Source organism: Perna viridis, chromosome 8 (assembly GCF_037379345.1).
Source record: "Perna viridis isolate PV_CMFRI_1.1 ecotype Kerala chromosome 8, ASM3737934v1, whole genome shotgun sequence".
NCBI lineage: Eukaryota > Metazoa > Mollusca > Bivalvia > Mytilida > Mytilidae > Perna > Perna viridis.
This window is the reverse complement of record NC_142452.1, coordinates 22,032,381-22,046,209: the sequence shown is the minus strand read 5'-3', so window position 1 is coordinate 22,046,209 and position 13,829 is coordinate 22,032,381. Positions and strand designations below refer to the sequence as shown.

The following is a 13,829-nucleotide window of genomic DNA, read 5'->3' as shown; positions in this document are numbered from 1 at the left end:
GTTCCCTTGATTACTCTTACAACAGGAGTCATAGATATACATGTGTTCTATAAAAAATGTGTCGAGTAAAAAGTCAGGCTTTAATTCTTAAGCGATACAACATTTTTGGCATGGTTTAAAGTACTGTAAGTAAGCCAGAATTTTCAATTATTTAGATTTCATGTAAAGCTGATATATTCATCAACTTAAAATAAATGCAGCTCTTGGTATAACTGTTATACTATTCTTCACCCCTTCCGAAATTTGTAATTTCAGCAAACCAAATGTTACCCCCGAAATTATATCTCAGTTTTAAAAATTCAATCACCGAAATCATTTTCTAATTTTCTTTTCAACGTCGTTTCGTAACATCCCATCATAACGTGTATATGGCTAATAAGCCTTTTGCATTTGCTATTATAACATTTATTCTTAAACTTGTTAAATGTTATTTCAGAAACTTTCGTGTCAAAGCAAGAAATGTCAATTAATGTTAGGTCGTATAAAGTTGTCACGTGTCTAAAAGAATGTGTTCCAGTCAGGGTTAGTATATAGATCATTGACGTGAGCCCATGTCAATTTGGTAAATCGTGTAATAGGTAAGTTACACATCCTTTTGTACATAAAAAATACCTGAAAAATACACAACCCAATATCTACGCTAAGACGTCTTTTTTAATATCTTGGTGTCATTTAAGTTAACATCAGGACTGCGTTGCTCAAAACACTGGCTTAATTTATCCAATCGATAAATTGCCTAACCAGTGTTAGGATATCAGTCGGTGTCTATTCGCTTGATCAAATAGAAATTGTTTATTTACAGAATATAACTTCAAACCCAATGTATTCTCATGAAAAAATATTATTCAGTTATTAACTACTCGAAACTGTTCATCTACATGCCATTTTAATTTGATGCATCATGCACAAGTTATAACCATTGATTTATTCAGCTTCACTGTGATACTATTCACCACTGATGTTAGCTTTTGTGTTGCAAAACAATTTCATTAAATTATTAAGCGTTAACTAATACTTGTTCACTTGTACAGTGAATGGGAAATTGATAGAAGAAATGTTTTGTAAAATTCTGAACATCAGCACTTCCAAAACGGACAGATCCAGGATTTTATGATCGGGGGCATTAATAGCATAGAATGCCGAGCGAAACAAGGTAAAAACACTTTTAGGTAAAAATATGTGAAAAAGGTGCATGCAAAAACAAAATTCATAATTTTATTGTTGCATACGCTAAGTACTCGGTTATTATAATCTGAATATGCAAAATACCATGCATTTTTAGTACATAGAATTATAAACATATCAGTTAACGGATTACTCCCCGGAAACCTCCATAGTTAAGTTTTGCCTGTTTTCTATGCTAAAATTACAAAAAAAAACAAACAAAAGTTATACTTTTAATGCTGCGAGTTTAAAGTATGCAAAATGTATGTTAAAGAGTAATCAAGGAAACCAAGGTTATAGCGGTTATCAAAAGAATGTAATCCAGGGACAACGACCGGACATGGAAAACAGACAAACACAACAAAGAATATAAAGTAACTAAAATCATACATCCAAAAGAACAAAAGCAAATGAGCAACTCGGACGCCGCTAAACCCTGGGAGCATGGATCAGGAGCACCGGTAGGGTGAGCGTCCTCTTCTTTTATAGAAAAACTCGCAATTGCTCTTAAAATGTCCGGGAAAGACAAAAGAGGAAAGAAAAACTATGACACGTTAAACAAATCAGTTCTCATGGCGCAAATGGAAACACCGTAACGATCAATGAATTCATGATGACGATCATATAACTTCTGTAGTGATGGCTTAAATCTTGTAGCAACATAACCCTGTTCCAGAAGTCTATTTGTTAGAATTCTAGCGCGATACAAAAATATGCATAGTTATGGCAAGCTCTGGTATAACGTATGAGTTGTGATATGAACACCCCATACACAGGTGCTGAAGGGATGTTGTAAGTTTTCCATTTTTCCGTTTAAAAACTCAAGAGAAATTAACGCATTCAGTCGCTTGACTGGGACATATAAGAGCCAAAGGTAAATGTAAAATGTAGAATAATAAGTTTTTTTTATCGTACAAGTGAATGCTTATTTACTATGATAAGGAAAGTTAAACATCACGACTTCGAAGTATCTATTGTTTTAATCAAACGTTTATGAAATATATTATTTGGGTGCAGTGGATTAAGAAATATGATCATTGTAAAAGTAAAATGCTTTGCTTTATGTCATATAGTCCTTGAACATTGATGGAATAAAATCCTTCTTTTGATATCAACATTAGCATATTGCTTTGCACCAGAGGCAGCTTAAATCTTTACGTAAGTACCAACAATAACTCAAACAAGCCATTGGGTTGTTTCATAAATCACTTCCATGAATTTCTAATTGTGTATCTGGCCACTGCATAAAGTTACTGGCAATATCACAAAGTGCTTTTGATACATTTATTCCTGAAGTCTCTAACTGTTCTAACGTGTGTTACATGGTATCCCATTGTATCCTTTACTATTCGTATTAAGCTACTACTTGCAAAATAATTTAATTTAGTGTCAATGTACTTGTCTTCCTAGAGACTGCATATGACCCCATGGTCAGTTTGAATAATTAGGCTCAACCAGAACATAATTTCACACTTACCATAGAAAATCTATACCAGTCCCGAAATTAATTATCGTCGTATAATGGAAATGCCTTTCGAACCTTTCTTTTTTTTTTTTTTTTCGTCTGCCATTATTTTTATAACTTATAATAATATATAATATATATAAGAACTATATGAAGCCAGGTGGTAATTCTTTTCCATCGAAAAAAAACTTACTACTTTTATCTAAAGATTAATCGTTTTGAACCACTGGACACGTTTTGAGCAACAGAAATAAACCGATGGATACAAGTTAACCAGTGGATAAGGCATTTTAACCACTTAATATTACAAGAAAGTGATTTGTCCAATCAACTCCAGAGTATGTACTACTTTATACATGTAGGTTACAGAATATACTACCAAAATCAAAATACATGTGATAATCGTTCAAAGTACTCATAGTACTTGACACACATGCTTTCAAATCGTGTTGTAGATTCCACTAGTAGGTAAATAATAAGTTTAATATATTGACACTTTTATGATGTGTCAACATCATAATGTTTTTTTCTGAGTTTGTATTAAAAAAAATTGCAGAAATGTATACCATTTCAGTAGATAGCGCTTGTCGGTTTTCACATTATGATGTTAATAATTTAATAAGAGCAATCAAGGCAACCAAGGTTATAGCAGTAACCAAAAGAATGTAATCCCGGGACAAAGACCAGACATGGAATACAGACATACACACCAAAGAACATAAAGTAACTAAAATCATACATACAAAGTAACAAAAGTAAATGAGCAACTCGGACTCCACTAAAAACTGGGAGCATGGAACAGGTGCACCGGTAGGGTAAGCGTCCTCTGCTTATCTAGAAGCGGCCGCCTAGTTGCTCATAAAAGTCGCGTCCGGGGTAGACGAAAGAGAAAAGGAAAACTATGACACGTTGAACAAATCAATTTTCATGGTGCAGATGGATACACCGTAACGATCCACGATTTCATGATGAACGCCATAAAACTTTTTAGTGATTACTTCGATCTTGTAGCAACATAATCCTGCCCCAGAAGCCTATTTGTTAGAGTTCTAGCGCGATACAAAAAGTCTGCTTAATAATTTTATAATAAAACTCAATGTACGATGTTTTAGGAGTGCGCTACCGCAAAAAGGTTAGCCTGCCATCGGATATAGTTGATTTTTTGTATTTAGGCATATTCACGGGATATCAGACAATTTATACATCCGAAAAATAGAACATATCCGGTAAAAGCTACAAAAGCTTTCATGAATTCATGAATATTATAGGTATAAATCTATTCAGATGAACACAACAAGGACGTATCCTTATGAGAAAAATGGATTATTCACTAAAGGTTTAGATAAAAGCATTGTAAATAAGCATTGGTTATAAATAACATTGTGTCTCATCCCCTTTGATGCTTTCAAAATGAAAAAGATCAAGTTTTGAAACGCACATTTTTAAATACTTATGCATGTTTAATGCACGAGTTGACAGGATATAAGTTGAATATTGTAACGGCAGTGGTTAGTTAACCATTTAACGCACTACAATAATTGTTTGCAAGATATCGTTTTTGTTGTATAACAGAACCAGAATGGTAGGAATTGACTGTTATCAAATTAAATGGAATTGTCTTTTATTATCTGACATCATCAGGCTTTTTATGTAAACAAATCTATTTTTAAAAAAAAGCTAAATTAAGATACATAAGATACATGTATGTAGGTAAAATAATTATCCACGGTTATTTGAAATGCTGAATAGAAAAAAAAACATAACACAAAATACAGAAAATTAAAAACAAACATAACAAAACAAACATATTGCAAGAAATATGGACTGCGTATACAGCCTGGACCGGTTAAACTAACTATAAAACTTTTAAGTTCTAACGACAAAGTAGAACACAATTCCGGCATTAAAACATAAAAGCACCAATCTACAGCAATTCTGAGACATCAAAAGCAGAATGAAGGACCTAACTTGAAAACAAAGACAGCTGAAAAATGAGATTCTGAGCATTTGACACAGATTGAAGTTGTGTCCTTATAGTCTGGTTGGCGGTGTCATTGGAGAAATGGAAACATTTTTCTCGGAAACTTAAACTCTTTTCACTTCGGTATGTGACTGAATGGTTTGAAATAAGTTATTAAAAAGTATTTAAGTATTTACTACCACTCTAATAAATTGATTTGTTGAATTTTAAGTCTACTGCTGTCCGTTGCTTCAATTTGACAGTAAACCAGTGCGTCACGTGACAAAGTTGAAGAAAGTTATTTCTTTTGCTTAAAATCTTAAAATGTAGGAGGCCGCAGTCGGGAATATGAAAAAGACTATTTGGTCAAATGTGAAATTTTTTTAAGATATTTCTTTTCATCTGTAGGGTAGCCTTGTTCTGGATTTGGCTTACCTGTTCAAGGTTTGGTTTTTAGTACTTCTTAGTATACAATTCACTTTGAAGCTTGAGTTTCTGACGTATTTGGTTATAATGCTGTTGACGGACATTTTTCAATTAAGAAACTATTTGAAGAATCTTAGATACATATCAACAAGTTGCAACTTAAACTTAATTGCTATTAATTCAATTTGATTTAGTATAAACAACAGTGTTCTATGATCAATTATAACTAATCCCTGAAACAAAAATATTGTAAGGTTTTGTTCCTTCGGTTAAATTCAAATTTAAAAACAGCTTCAGAATTAAGTATTTTTTTGTCTTTTTATCATATGTTGTGATCTCAATGATCAACGATGTCTATGTCTCATGACTTTCATTCTCATGCAACAAAAAATGCCTAATATGGTAATCGTATGTTTGCTTGACAAATCATTTAAAAATCATACATGACATTTATTTGATAGTCACATATGGTATTCATTTGATAATCATTATGATTATGAAATACACAGGGTATTCACTTGATTACCATATAAATATCATGTGTAGACATTGGCTTGCAACGAAAGAAAGTAATAATCACATTTTTCTGAAAAACAATATAAACCTCATATATATAATCATGGGAGAGTCATAATTAACAAAATCAACATGACAAATATGTCATGCCACATTCGATTCCTCTGTAAGTGTTTGGTCCATATATTGTTTTAATCATTTGTAGAACAGGGAGAATCTTACTGACATTATATTGACATTTAATAGAGAAAACAAAAATAACGTACATAAAAAAACGTACAATTGGTTATTGAAAACATCAATTTGTCTTCCTTCTTGTAAGCAAGTGTGGTGCCCCTGCTTATAATACTTAGAAACAATGTTATTTCAACGATCGATGTTAAAAACGTGTATTAACCAAACTCGATTTTATATCTGGTTCATAATCAGTGTACAAAAAGTGTACTACCGTAAAATGATTTAGTTTGGGATTGGGAGAAGGTGGTCGTTGGAATCCGATGAAGTGTGGGTTAATTAAACGATGAACATATGAGGAATACAAAATAATAAATGAAGGCCAGGAAAGAATTTGAGTCAGGTGGTCTTAAGGAAGTTATAATTATCTTGCTTTTTAATGAAAAGGGGAATCATGATGAAAAGGGAAAACAAACATGACGAATAAAATAAACTTGTGCTTACAGTGGAAATTGATATGAACGAGATCAATGGACGAACTAATGAAGTTTTTGTCTTTGAATTTCTCCTTTTGATGTAAATCATGATACTTTATCCTGCAAATGCTTACTCATAATTATCACCCCTGCAATGTAAACAAAAGAGTTAAAGTAATCCTCGTGTAATTTTACGTTAAAGTTTTCTTTCTAAGAAACGACTTATTGCAGCTACTTAAAATGTTACTGACGGTTTTTGTAGTTTTATAGACTTGAATTTATATAAAAATCAGTTTTAATCTCAAGCGACATTAATTTTCCGACGTTTTCAAACCAGGTCTAGAAGCAAACCTACTTTACTTTGTTAAAATATTGATTTTCTTTTGCATTCTTATTTTTGTCAATTTTTATTTGAGTGTACCACTTTACTCTAACAACAATTTATGTTGACTTTAATTCATGATCTCTATACATCAGTATTTAATTAAGATATTCAAAATACACTTTGTAAATTTAGGTACTTAGTACACTTTTGGTAGAAATTTGTTACACAGATCTGCGCGACTATGTTAAGGAGTTTTCTTGTATATCTGGTTGACGTCTGATCATGCACACAACACGTGACGTTTTAAGTTGGGAGAATGAATTTTTTCCGGAATTAATCAAAATCTTTGTAAATAACATATAAGAATATTTTAAGTATCAATTTTGTTAAATACATAAAATTAACGATTGAATAAACCCTCATCTTTATATAGAAACACAACATAACAAAACTGACAGCATTTTTGTATCGGTTTTGACGTCACAGAGAAGCTTGAAACGTCAGACCACCTGGAGTAAACAAATGAGACGACATGTTTGCATTTACCGAGACATTGCACTTCAATCATCGACAAATTCGGAAGTCATACATGTTACCAGTAAAACTGTGATAGGCTCAACGTATGAATTAATTATATTTATTTCAGAGAAAATTAATTATGTTGAGTTCACAATCTTTTTCGTAATCTATCATTTATCCAGCTCAGTTCTCATTGATTGTCACGTTGTCTGTTCTCTTTTTTGTATTGCTTCTTGATTTTCTATTATAAATTTTCCCGGATATTGGATTATTAGTTGAAGTGTATGAAAGACGTTCTTTTGTAATCTCAGTTATTTGGAAAAAAGACACATTTTGTCTGATTTAATTTTCATTCATGCATGTTCATTCTTACTGAGGTTAGTTACTAATATTTCTGTTACTTTAATAATTTATTTCACATTTTATTGATTTATGAAAGTGTGCGTATATGAGTATTTTTGAGCGAGAAAGTACAAATGAGATTAAATGATAATAAGGTTCTATTTTATTATTTCACTTATCATATTCGTACAAATATTAAGCAATCATTCATTGTTTATATTTACAAGTTACGCTAGTTTAGTGAATGACATGAATATCGATTTGTTCTTTTAAATGTCAGTGATCGGTAATTGTGAACTGCCGATCATATGTTATTAGTAGATATTTTGTTTTACAGATCTGTTTGCCCATGCGAAAGTTTTCATTTAACTACAATCAGTATCCTTGTACCACATATAGGGTAAGCTTTGTGTAATGTGTTGTTGTTTTTTTTTGTTTTTTTTTTTAAATATTTATGTTTTGGATATCATATTTCCCATGACATCGAAAGGACTAATGTATTTGTTGCATATGTCATAAATTTTTATATAAAGAAGTTTTATAAATTTACATTTTTTGATTTTGATAATTATAAATACACTGAGTAAATGGAGAATATTTAGATTTACATATGCTTTAATATTTTTATTAAATGTGGCTGTACATATATAGAGTTACCGTATTTACTTTGTTTTATTTTGATATTTATAAATGGTTAAATGTATATTTCAGGGATGTCATCTTGTCATCCTGTCATCTTGACCAATAAAATTTAAATATACGAACTCTTCATTTTTGGAAGTGTCAGTTTATACACCCACGCAATAGTGGCGCCCACGTAGTTGGTTAACGATCAGCGATGGCGGAAGTAACCGACCGTTCCCGGGATAGTGATTCATTCTAACTAGACCGGAAGTGGAAGTGTTTACATTGTCAATGAAAACAATCACATGTGTTCGAACATTCGTTTCAAAGTGCACTCACAGATACAGATGATGAGATATTATAATAAGACTTTAGAATTCTCTGCTTGCAAGCTTGTTCATATTTTCATTAAAAGACTTGTGTCTGCCAAACGATAAGTAATTTAATGGTCATGTCCATGTATGAATATGATGTTTTGTAGTGGTGTATCCAGGTGAGCTATATTCTGTTGAACGTTTTCACTGTTTGTTCAATCAATAATTGCAATTCTATTGAAAGAGTCGTAAAAGAAAAGATTGTGAATTCAACATAATTAATTTTCTCTGAAATAAATATAATTAATTCATAAGTTGAGCCTATCACAAAACAATTCTCCAAGTTTGGGTAAGTTGTATCTTAAATTCTCTTTGCTTTGGTAAAAGACGGTTGTAACTATGTGCAGGACCGGCTGAGCCGGGGTTCATTCATCACTGACCTACTAACATACATTGAGCAACTGTCATGATCAGAGTTTCAAAAATCTTCTCCTGCCGAAATGTGTATTAAAATAATAAATATATTACAAGCGATCGCAAGTTTGTAAATTGATACTAGGAAATGTCTGTTTATATAATCTTCTTTAAATAGTTTTTACCAACTTGTAAAGTATTTCTTTCAAACAAACACTATCTAACCAGGTATGCAAATATTTTTTTTCCTTTCAATGATATTCAATGACATGTGAAATTGTTGTTCAATTCATTTTAACCCGTGTGGCCGTACGCGTGGCTTTTTAAATGAGTGACCAGAAATTTAATTGCATGACATATATGTATATGCTAATTTGAATTTTACTCTCTTTACAGAGATGTTTCCCAACTACACGCCTCAAACTCATAGACAGCAGGACAATCTCACTAATGGTTGATATTTCTATCAATTTGGCGACAGTATGGAATCTCGAGTTAGAATATTACCGAACTTCAACAGTTTTCAGATGAGAGATACAAGAAATTTGACTTTTTATTTGTGAATAAATATTCCCTGAAACTTAGATACAGGATTCAATTTTGATTTCAAGAACTGTTAACAGAAATTAACAGAAGGAGGAAGCATCTACATGCCATAATTCATGTGTACATTGGACATGTACATTGAAACTGGAGGTATTAATTTAGTGAAATACAAGTAGTTATATGTGTTTCATGGAGAGTGCATTTGAAAAAAAGTTTTGTTTCACATTGCGTTTTAACTTCATTCCAATGACTGGATGGAGGGGTTAATGAAATCATATCCTTTAGGACAGGTACAATAATCAATGTGATTAACATAACTTTCTATCATTGTGCTAATACTTTATTTTGTTATGTATACATAATTAGTTTGAAAATGAAATATTAAAAAGAAGATAATTCTTATCATAAATATTTTGCAGGGAATTGTGTTTGCAATACATGTTTGAAATGTGTTCAGTCATAAAATCAGATCATACCTTTTGAAATCTTAATCTGAACAAAAGTTGAAAACTTTTTGAAAAATTTGAAGAAGCACGATCCTTTCTGTTAATCATAAATGTTTTAACTATGAACATTAAAACAGACCTTGAAGTATGTTCATAGCCATATTCTATACGAGAAAAAAATCATTGAAGTATTGCATGAACATACATGTACATGTACAAACACTTAGCCCTAGCATCTTTTTAAATCAAATATTTACGTAGTGATGTACAGATGTATATAAAGCTAAATAAAGGTAATTACGTACCCCCTTTAAATAATTTATATCCATGTATATATGTATTCTTTGAATGATGATACTTCATTTGGTACCATGGTGAAGTGTATTTATGTGTGTGTGTAGAGGGGGAGGGGCCTATGTCAAAATAACTATCAAATTGCATTTTGAAATAGTATAAATATTTTATTTGTGTTATGTATGGAGCAAAAGCATCACAAAGTTGTCTCTACTTAGTTGACAAATTGTTCAGCAACTTAAAATATTTATGATGATACCTCATGCTCCTTATAAAACAAATACTTAAGAGAATTAAAATTGTACATGTACACTCATGCAATGTCTTAAATTTACACCAAATGCTAAGCCACTACATACTTTAGTTATCTCAAAAACCTTCTGTATTCATTTATGCAGATTTCGGAGAATGCCAAGTCATAACACATTTTGAATGAAAGGAAATATTGCCAAGAAATTGTTGGATATGGAATATTTTCTAAGATACCATATAAAGGCGGGGGTGACCATGTTTTCTTTAGCAGAAAAAGGAGACATCTTTTACACATGTCATTGACTTTTCTGCAAATTATATCATAAATAACTACAAAGTATGAGAAACTCAAAGCGTAGTCTGCTATCGCAACTACATCGGATATTCACACGTATCCATCACATGTCAACGTGTCTGAGGTCGCCAGTGCGCTTGGTTGAATGTCGCCGCTATGTGAAAAAAATATATGGTTTAGAAAATGCAAAAGTGCAGTGGCATGCACTATGTCGATTTACTTGATTTATACTTCATTTCAAATAGCATATTTTTTTTACCTGAAAACTGCTGCGGGAAGTTATCTATCGGTAGCGTTTTGTTTTAACATTCGTTGAAATGCATGAAAACGCAAATATATCTCATCACAAGCAAGTTACGGACCATTTTTTATCTTCCATGTAGATTTTTCACATCTCTCGCCCACTTTTTGAAAATATACTAGGTGTAAGACAAGGGTAAAACATGTCGTCAGGCTTTCTATTTCTTCTCATCACTGATTGGATTATGAGACAAACCACAACAGATAACAACACTGGAATAAGGTTGAAAATGACAACAAAACTTGACGATCTAGAGTCTGCCAATGATATTCCCCTTCTCCCAAGCACAAAATACCAGATGCAGAGAAAAATGAACAATTTAAACAATTACACAACATCAATAGGACTTAAAATAAAAGCTGCAGAAAGGACAGCAATGCGCCTCAACGTAATGAATAACCAACGCCTAACAATAATGAGAAGGGAGGTAGAAGATGCTGACAGCTTTATCTACCTAACAGTCAGTAACACAGGAGGTACAAATGAATAAACACGTAGAAGGCTAGGACATGAATGAACAGCATTTTTCAAGCTAAACAAAATATGGAGTAACAAAAAAATCAACAGAAGGGAAAAGAAATACCTGCTCAAGTCCAACGTTATATCTATATTTTTACATGGATGCGAGCCATGGAAGATGACAACGGGGTGAGAAACTGCTGGACACATTGCAATATAATTGTCTAAGAAAAATATTCAAGATCTTCTGGCCTGAAAAGATCTCCAACGAAAATTTGATAGAAACAACCCAAGTGGAACCCATTAGCCATCAAACTAAGATCCACAGATGGAAATGGATAAATACCAATGCACACCCAAGGACAGCCTGCACATGGACAACAGAAGGAAAACGTAAAAGAGAAAGGTCAAAAGAGACCTGGCGACGAACAGTCGAAAGAAAGAGGGATTTTAGACATGGACATATTAAATACAATCAGCCCAACACAAAGATTTGTGGAGAGGTCATGTCAGCAGCCCTCCTTCCTTGAGGGGAAAAGAAATTAAGTCAAGTACATGTAGGTCAAGGTATATGTAATATTTCACAATCAATTTCATAGTCTAAACAAACATCCATCTTAATTTCATTGTAGTTCAGATATAAGTTGATCGAAAATAAATTACCTTTAGGAATAAATGAATTTTGAATTGCAGATCCAACATCGAAAACAGATATGTCAATTTTAACAGCATATAAAAAAGACAATGTGTTCAGATTATTAGAAATGACATATATTAATGCAATTTTACTTTTCGTTTATATGGATATAGTGTCTAACAAAACTACTATAAATTTCTGTATTTTACAGCGTAGCAGTTGAGTTCACACAGAGAAACGACACAATTCCTCATTAAAAATTAATCATGGTTTCCTGGGGTCGCACACCGATATCATTAAATATTGTGAGGTATCGTTTCCCTAGACCTAAGCACACTAATATCAATTTTGCTCATTGTTTTAATGACTGGCTAGTTTTATCATTTATCTATATATCAAGTTACGAAATTTCATCTCTGATAACCTATCGATTGATATCGCACATTCCTCTTTATCTTTTTTGAAAGAAGAAATATTATTTTGTAGACACTTGTGTAAATGTGTCTATATTAAATTCAAATACTTGAAATAAACACTTCTTGTATGTTTTATAAGCGTTTGTTTAAACCCTATATCGTTTACCCTTTATAACACCTCTAGACCAATATTGTTTGCATATTATATATGGCACCCCTAGACCTATATCTATTTCCATATATCGTACCCCTACACAAAACACATTTGAAGTGTAGTTAAGTAGCAGTCCGCCTAAGAATCATGCAATTTTCACTGAAAGTGATTTATTGATGTCAGATATTTTATCCAAATTGACTTTAAATCAGTTGGATATATAAGAAAAACAATGAATAAAATGAAAAAAAAAACTGTTACCATAGCAACAACCACTTAGAAACCACCAATTTAAGGCCTAATAAAGGTCAAATAACATACAAAGTTTGGCAAAATATGATACACAATTTTGTCTGTGCTATTACTCTTTTTGGTCTTTTTATTTAGAGATCTGACCTGTTTGACATTCAAGTAAATCACATCAAGTTAGAGTGTAATGTTCTAGATTGGATGACTTTTGATCTTGGCCTTTGACTACAAGGTCAAATGACCTACACAATTTTGGCCAAATATCATACAAAATTTTGTCCGGGCTATAATTTTCTTTTTTCTTTTTACTTAGACATCTGATGTTTGGTATGGGGTTATATTTTCTCAAGGCGAGGCGCCTAGTACTAGATTGGTTGACATTTGAACTTGACCTTTGATCTCATGGTCAAATTACATATCAACTTTTTACTTGATAAGTGTTAATGAGGACAGATGTCAAATGACTGATACTAAATTGTTTTATTAATATCTGTATTTTGAGAGAATTCAATCAAACCCAAGAATAATATTTCTTGTTTTTTGTTGATCAACACTTGACATTATATCCCATTTTCATTTTTAACTCCTGTTTTACTGAAATTCCCATCTTCTTATCAAAATGTCCCAGGATTACATTCTTTTGATTTCGGCTAGAAACTTGGTTCCCATGATTACTCTTGTAAACATGAACATGTAGGTTCTTGTTTACAGAATATTTCAAAATGTTTTATAATTTTGTTGTTTAAACATAATGTCACAATACTGTGACTTACTCAACATGGAATTTTGTGCCAGAAATTTAGATAGGAACAATTGGAAAATCAACATTAAATTTTATAATATATTATAGAAACATTATAAATGGATAACTAGAGGCTTAAGAGAGCCTGAATCATCCACCTGGTTTCTCATTTGCTTATTAGAAAAACATGGCAATGAGACAGGCTAAGTTAAAATTAACTGAATAGTCAAATGCAGGAAATGCTTTTAGTAGCATTTTACGACCTAAACCCGAATTTTGCTGAAGGCAACAGTTTTTGAATTATTTTTAGAAAACTCTT

At 32.0% G+C, this 13,829-nt stretch overlaps 1 protein-coding gene and 1 long non-coding RNA gene across 2 annotated transcripts; both read left to right on the top strand.

The window, feature by feature from the left end:
* Positions 1-7,631: 7,631 nt before the first annotated feature.
* On the top strand, positions 7,632-10,003 carry LOC148609835 (uncharacterized). Its single transcript, XR_015914566.1, has 3 exons — positions 7,632-7,767; positions 8,079-8,484; positions 9,116-10,003. It is a non-coding gene; the product is annotated as an uncharacterized LOC148609835 (long non-coding RNA).
* Positions 10,004-10,995: 992 nt separating this feature from the next.
* On the top strand, positions 10,996-11,343 carry LOC148609834 (uncharacterized). The gene has a single exon (XM_088543152.1). It carries the CDS (start codon positions 10,996-10,998, stop codon positions 11,341-11,343), a length of 348 nt encoding a protein of 115 aa, XP_088399278.1.
* The last annotated feature ends 2,486 nt before the right edge of the window (positions 11,344-13,829 follow it).